The 8,419-nt window shown below is 28.9% G+C and overlaps 1 protein-coding gene across 1 annotated transcript; it reads left to right on the plus strand.

Annotated features, from left to right (window-relative positions):
* The first annotated feature begins 3,396 nt into the window (after positions 1 to 3,396).
* On the plus strand, positions 3,397 to 8,419 carry LOC141718799 (uncharacterized). The gene is made up of 6 exons (XM_074521181.1): positions 3,397 to 3,557; positions 5,225 to 5,338; positions 5,619 to 5,815; positions 5,990 to 6,187; positions 7,836 to 7,895; positions 8,026 to 8,419. Exons 2-6 carry the CDS (start codon positions 5,230 to 5,232, stop codon positions 8,185 to 8,187), a joined length of 726 nt encoding a protein of 241 aa, XP_074377282.1. The 5' UTR covers positions 3,397 to 3,557; positions 5,225 to 5,229; the 3' UTR covers positions 8,188 to 8,419.

The raw sequence follows: 8,419 nt of genomic DNA on the forward strand, positions 1-8,419 counted from the left end.
TTAAATTTTGAAAATTATTTATTTAAAATTTTAATAATATGATTTAATAATACTTATTAATATACACATAGGTGTATAGGTTAGTGATAATATAGTTTTAAAAAAATAATGTAATGATTAAAATTTATATTTAAATTTATAGGTTTGTTAACGAAAGATTATTATATTTAATTAAAAGGTAAATTTAGCTGAGATCAATAATATACCAATTGTTATTAGTCTGTTAACCGATCAAATCCAACTAACTATATTCAAATTTATGTTAGTTTAATATGTTTAAACCCGAATCAATGATAAAATTTTATGTGTCAAATGGCAAAAAAATTATGTTAGCTTGAGATCAGTTATATCAACCAAATCTAGCTAATTATACTTATTATTTTGTTTAATTTTATTTTGGTCCGGGGTGATTATTATTTTATTTTGGACCGAATAGATAATATGTATTATTATTATTATTATTTTCGTACGGAACCCGCAGCCGCTATCATTCGGGTGCGCACTGGGTAAATCCCACGGGCTCACACAATAACCTGTAAATCATGTGAACCAATGCATAAATTCTCCTCCTGTGAGATTCGAACATGTGACGAAAAGGATGGTTATCCCCTCTTTAATCAACTGAGTCAACGCTTATTTTGTTTTGGTTTGATGATATTATATTGATTCCACGGATTTCCTTTCAAATTTTTATTTTATTATAGTCTAGTCCAATAATATAATGTTTTTAGTGGGACCAATAATATTTATTATTTTATTTTAGCCTGATTCTTCAAATCCAACTAACAATATGTAGTTTTTTTTTTATTTTTTATTTAAAATTTGAGACATATTATAATTCGTTTATGAATATTTATCTATTTATGAGAGTGTTTTATGTTAAATATTACTATAATTACGGTGACCAGACCAAATACCAACCAAACTTTCAATGTTTCGTTTTTATTATAATAATATAGATAAATATATTATAAATTTTTGTTATTGATATTTATAAAAATATTTGTTTGGATCCGAAATATGTGGTTATTCTATAATATGATATAACTATAATTTTTATTCCTATTTTATAATAAGATATATATAGTTATATAAAAAACTGAATTTAATATTAATTATAATTAGAATAATTGAACGACGTAGAAAAATCTAGAGGACATAAAATCCTAAACTTAACCCTCGATTTGCTCTTACGAAGCAAAATTGATTCGAAGAAGATGTGATATCGGTAGATAGCTTTGCTTGGTTATATGAGGGGTAGGCATTAAGTGTATCTTGATTAAAAAAAGGTTGCATGAGTTAAAGAAAAGAGGCTTTCTAATATATAATATTAATGAATTAATTTAAATAAAGTTAAATAACAAATTAAGGATAATAAAGTAATTTAATGAAGTATCGTATCAATCAAATTTTTAATATTTCGTGTTTTGTTTATTATAAGATAGTATAGATATCCTATTTGACTAATAATTTTGATAAATTTATATTAATCTATTATGATTAATATAAAATTTATAAATAAGGGTAATCATGTAAATTAAGTGTGTACCAAAAAATAGGTATTGTACCAAAATTTTAATTTTAATAAAGTTAAATAACAAATTAAGGATAATAAAGTAATTTAACGAATTACCGTATCAATCAAATTTTTAATATTTCATATTTCGTTTATTATAAAATGGTATAGATATCTTATATGACTAATAATTTTGATAACTTTATATTAATCTATTATGATTAATATAAAATTTATAAATAAGGGAAGTCATGTAAAATTCAGCTTGTACCAAAAAAGCAGGTACCGTACCAAAACTTTCAATGTTTTGTTTTTGTATAATAGTAATAGCTTTTGTATAATAGTAATAGATAGATTAGGGCAATCATGTAAAAAAACAGGTACATTACTAAAACTTTCAATATTTCGTATTTTATATAATAGTAATAGGTAGATTCGAGTTTTATGAAATATAAATGACAAATTACACATATTTTATAATAAATATACTTGTATGATTATGTAAAATTATTAACTTACGATATTATTAAGCTTATCCATACTATATTATAATAGACGAAATATTAAAAGTTTGGTAGTCGGTCGGTCGGTACTTGGTGAAATTACTTAATTACCCTTACTTAGTTATTTCAATTAAAATTATTGGGTCGAATTTATCTAATTGATATTGAAGTCAATTTCCTCTATTACTTTACCAATTTCAATTATATTTTATATCGAACTCTATATCATTATAATTTATATTAAACTCAACTTCTTCTACCAATTTATATTTTAATTTATATCGAGTTCTATATTATTATAATTTGTTACTTCGCGCTAAATTAATATGCAAACTAAATAAATTATTAAGATTTAGTTGATATGTCATGTGAATCGGGCTAAGATAAAATAATAACACACACTCTTCCTCAAAAAATTATACAAACGAACAGGGATAAACAAAATAATATATTTTATTTATCTAGGATAAAAAAATACATTATACAATTGATTCAGACTAGCACAAAACTAAAACAAAAATACAATTTGACTAACAAAAAAATAATATATACTAATTATTCAGTCTAAAACAAAATTATCTTATTGATCCACACTTAAAAAAAATAAAATAAACTAAAAATAATTAGTTTGATTTGGTCGGTGTATTCTAAAATAAAATAATATAAATTACTGATCCAAGATGAATCAAATTAATATTAGACTAAGTATAATTCGTATCATATTGATGTATACTAAAAATCAAATTTTAATTAAAACGTAAATGTTGTTTTTAAAAAAATACACATAGAATTATCAATAAAGCTATATTGTTCAGTCAATAATATTGTCTTTTTCAAATATCTTTTATAAAATTACTGTTAATCGATTAAGTAATCAACATGTTAAAATAATATTTTTTAAGGTCCCAACATAATAAAGACATTATATTTGTACCCTCAATAAAATAATAATTTCGTTATAAAAACATTTCCCTCCTTACTAATTCTATCACTTTAAATTAGTTTAAATGTTCTAAAAAGTAATGAACATATACATCTACTAATATAATTATCATGAAGTCATATCATTTAAAGTTTTAAATGAACAAAACTAAAAATTGAATTCAATTTTTTTCTAAAAATTTATGTAATATTAAAAAAAAATTGTGTGATCCGTGCATCACACGAGTTTTAAGCTAGTATATTTACGCATGATTTTTATTAAAAAATATTATCATGTTATGAAAATTTGGCGAAGAGAAAAAAGAGTATTAATCTAGTACTGTATTAATTTATGGAGGTTGTATTGTATTAGGTTTGGTGTGTGACGTGGAAGATATAGATCAGACACAAGAGGCTATATGAAGTCTCAACTAAAAAGACCAAACCAGACACAAACATCCAGATTAGGAATTACAAAAAGGAACAAGACACGAAACTTCCGAATAATTTAATTGGTAATAATAATAATAATAAGCAGATTCCATTACAAATCATTAATTACTTCTCATCCCCCATTCTTCTTCTCCACTTTCTCAGTCCATTATTCCTCTAAGAAGGTATCATCTATGTCTTTCTTTTAATTCTATTATTACAATCTTAACTACAATTAATTAGTCTTGATTTGATTATATCTGTGAGGATTCTATAATCATTTAGCTCACATGTTGATACATGTTTGTATGTTTGATGTATGTTCTATGTTTGTTCGATGTGATTAATAGTCACCACATTATTATAGTTTAAATTGATTCTATTATGTTTCTTCCCTTTCATATTTAATCATTATAAATTTTGTGAAATATTAATCCTATCCTCGCCTAAACTTGAACAAGTAGTATATATAGCTTTAATAAGATTTAAGATTACGGAATTTTAGTGAATTAGTTGATTTAAGAATTTAACGGTATAGGCAAGCCCATTAATCATCCGGTTATTATCAATTCCCTCAAACAAACATAGCTCAAGGCCTTGTTTGGATTGGGGGTTGAGGAGGGAGGGGTTGGGTTGGGATAGGGTAGGTTGAACCCTAACCAGAGTGATTAGGGGTTGAACCCTTTGACATGTTTGGTTTGGTTTGTGGTTGGAGTAAGGTTAATTTTTATCATGTATGAATTATATATTGAAAAACAAGTGAATGTTTTTAAATTTATCTAAAAAATTTAACTAAATTTTAAAATATTTTTTAAATATTAAAATAATTTCAAAAAGAAAAAAATGAAAAAACTTTAATAGAGAGAGAGAGTGAGAGAAAGAGAGGATGAATAAAAAAAGTAAGCTGCGAAAAGTTTAATTTTTGTATTGCAAATTAACCCCTTTCAACCCCCTTGATGAACCCTCACAATACCCAACCCTTGCTTTGATAAACTTTCCCAAACATGGTTCTCTTGAGCCCGCCCTACCCCAGCCCAATCCCCCATACAAATACAGCCTAAGAGTTTTTCTGGATTTTGGGTTAAATATATGCACTATTCAAGTAAGAACCTAATTACCTGAGGATGTCCTCGTTAATTATTTTTAAAATCATGATCTGGCTGCAAATATATGTTGGTAGAATTGGTGGGAAAAGAGCATTGTGATTTTAAATAAAAATTGAACGAAATGGAAAATTGTTCTACTAGCAAAAAAATTAGGAAAAGCCTATGAATTCAACAAAAGACTAGATTGGATTCAAGCTTTCCAGGTTCTTCTTGTGTCTGAACGAAATTGAGATGAGGGTGCGTATGATTACAATTCTTGAATTTATAACCCTGTCTAAATTGTAATGGACCGAAGCTATGAGTTATGCACATAATCATGTTGCTTGGCTCTTAAATGCAATTTGACTGTCATCCATCCTTAATTATGCTATATTTGCACTGTAGAGTGAAGTCGGTCTATTTTTCTATACCCCCTCCGTCCCGCTGGGAAGTTTACGCACACTATTTGCACGCATTTCGAGACTTCTATAAAGTATAATTTCATAATGTTTTTTTAAATTTTTTTTTATAAAAGTTTAAACATAAAACTTTTATTCAGGAAAAAAAAATTAAAAATATTATGGAATTATACTTTAAACGAGCATTAAAAAGCGTGCCAAAAAGTAACGTAAACAATCTAGTGGGACTGAGGGAGTACAAGATAAGCTTAATGGCTAAAGATGTTTTTCCAAATTGATCATTTGTCCATGTCTTGTATAGTCGTATTTATGTGTATAGATTAATTAATTGAATTGACTTGGTTTTAGGCAACATGGGCATGAGATTGGAGTTCATAGTTCTTGTTATGTTGGGGACTAGCTTGCTGTGTCATTCTAGGGACTTGGGAATCATGGATCCTTTTGCTGGAAAAACTCTGTCAGGTAAAAAAGAAAATACATCACTGTTTCTATATATTCCCTTGTTGATAATGTCAAAAGACTTGCATAGTTTCTTAAGTTAGTAGATATTCTTGCATAGTCTCGCCTAAGATATCTGACAAATCCTTTAAACCAGATTTTTCGAGCTACTTCACTTTTGCCTAATCACTTTCACGTTCTCCACTTTAATAAAGAAATTTATAAGATTTTTATGCCTTTATATAACCAGAGTTTGAATCTAGAATCTAGATGTTACACAACTTATGGTATTTTATTGTTGCAGTCTCGCAGGCAAAATATTTGGGTTTGGAATGGGAAACTAAAGCTTCTAAAGATGTTGGCAAGAAAGAAAATGTTTGCACGCTGTGTGAAGAATTTGCTACAGATGCGCAGAATTACTTATCTGCTAACAAAACTCAAAAGGAGATTGTGGACATGCTTCAGAAGTCATGCACAAAGCTGCACTCTTTCAAGCAAGAGGTGAGCCCTTTTTACTTCTCTTAAATCCTCAAAGATTTATGTGTGGGACAAAGTATTCATTTTTATCACAAGTTCCAGAGTCTTTTATGGATTAAAATTTATCAAAAAGCACGCACATATAGTTCTGTATTTTTCTGTTGCTTTAATCTACTCTGATTTGCTGTTTTTTGACAGTGTCTCACATTGGTGGATTATTATGTTCCTCTTTTCTTCATGGAGATCTCCTCTATAGAGCCTGAAGATTTCTGCCAGAAGGTCAATCTTTGTGAACAAATAACTTTTATTTCTCAGCATCTCAAGAAGGATAGCTGTGAGTTTTGCCAGAAAACCGTTGCAGAAGCTTTGTTGAAGTTGAAAGATCCCGATACTGAGGTACGTGCTTAGAGCAAGTCCAATGCTAGATGCAAAATGGCTACAGCCATTGCTATAATTTGGCATCAAAAAGTGTTTTTTGGTGCTAAAATAGAACTTCAACTCCAATGCTAGTTGCATTTTGAAACCAAATAATTCCAAATTTAACTCATTTTTGTCTTTCCCTTCGAAATCTTATTTAAAGTTTACCAATATGCATATCATTTATGGTTACTTGATAATGTAGCATTGAAACATAAATGCATCCTTGGTTTCAAATTTAGAATCAAGAATGCATATATGCATCTTTGCATCCAAGGATAGAACTTCTTTGGAGTTGAAATTTTTAGCATTTGGTTTCAAATTATGAAAATGGCAACACTTATAGCATTGCATTGGACCTGCTCTTACAATTATGAGCTGACCAGGGTTGTTCTCACTGCAAAACATATTTTTTTTGTATATAAACCCATTGCTCACATGGACTAAACTTGTAATAAGAATTTTTATGTCAACCATGTACAGTTGTATACTAGATTCATCACTATATAGTATATAGATCTGCGGAAGCCCTGAAAAGATAGATTTTATTTAATTTTTAGTCTGTACAACGAGGCAACTCTAATCCATTTAGATTTTCTACTTGGATCAAGTTGTAAAAGGCTCAAAATGCTAAAAATAACCTACTCTACAATTTCACGCAGAGTTGGCTCGTTGGTTCATATAAAGATAAGTTTTTTTTTTGTATTATACTAGTCATGGTGCTCAAATTAATTGCGCATTTTCATAATTTTGGTTTTATATAGTAATAACCAACAGGAAAATTTTAAGAAAGAAAGAAATTTAGGTAACAAAAGCGATACACGGCGTGCTTTAGGTTTTCTCTATCTAATATCTAAAAGCTGGACTAACCCTTTGGTTTTTAATTTTTTTACTGTGGTAACTACCAAATCCCCTAAAAATTTGAGCATATGCTAGGTCTATAGGAATTAATTTTATCTAAAAGCTTCTAGTCCAAAGTTTTATTTTAGGTGCTTGTATTTTTCTGTCCTAGGTTTGTAGATTCAATTTTTTTGATACATGCAATTTTGCAGTCATTTACTTATCTTTTTGTGTAAAAACCCCTTGACCGGCAGATCTAAAGGTTTTGAGGGATTATCCTTTTAGTATTCTGACTGGGTGTCGGATAAGCTCTTTTGTTTGGTGTTTTGGTGCTTGTCTATATTTTGATTTTTTGATTCCGCGTTTCCACGGTACTCCGTGGTGTTAAGTATGGGTTCAAATGTAGGTCGATGTCAAGGATCTGTCTCTTTTTTAGAAACAAAAATATAAAATTGTTAAAGGTCTCACAATGTTCGGGCCACAGATTAGGGATTCTTTTGTGAGTTTATAAGAGATAGAATTTAATTGTTGTCCAAGTCATGACCAGGTATTCCGAAAGTCCAGTTAAAGAGATGTGATAAGTTTATATACTCAGGCATCCTCTTAGCATTATGTTGCCAATCTATAATATGTGAAAGACGTACTGATGTCTGTAAACATAGTGTAATTAATCTTGACTCGTATCATGTGAATATTGTAAGACCTCTAAAGAAGGGCCACAATTATGACCTGTTATCATTTTTTAGTTAGTTTTCTAATTAGTATTTGAATTTGAATTTTCTTTCAGCTGGAATTGGTTGAAATGCTACTAAAGGTTTGCAATTCAGTGAAGGGCTATGAGAAACAGGTTAGATAAAATTCTCTTATAATCATACACTCTTGAGCATTCACTTTTTTCGTTATACGACGTCTTTAAGCTTTCACATGTATTTAAATCTCTTGTGTGGGCTTTGACATCACTTCAATTTTAATTGCAGTGTAAAAAGATGGTGTTCGAGTACGGACCTATAATACTTGTGAACGCAGAGCATTTGCTAGAATCAAATGACATATGCACTATGCTCCATGCTTGCGAGTCATCCATATCAAATACCAAACAAGCATACTCGGAAGAAACAATCATGCTTGCTTCATCTTAAATTGTGCATAAGCCGGAAGAATCTTGTCTGGAGATCAGAATCAGCATATAATGAATTCTCCTCCTCCCACCATCACATGTAAAATGATACTGCCATTATAAGAATCTGCGTACGTCCTGTATATTACTGTTTTTACTGGAGACAGTTGCTAATCATATTCTAGACAATATGTAAGACGTTTTTCCTCATCTGCGATTATGTTACAAATTTAAATAGATATTTAAGTTGTGTA

Source organism: Apium graveolens, chromosome 4, assembly GCF_009905375.1.
Source record: "Apium graveolens cultivar Ventura chromosome 4, ASM990537v1, whole genome shotgun sequence".
Classification (NCBI taxonomy): Eukaryota; Viridiplantae; Streptophyta; class Magnoliopsida; order Apiales; family Apiaceae; genus Apium; species Apium graveolens.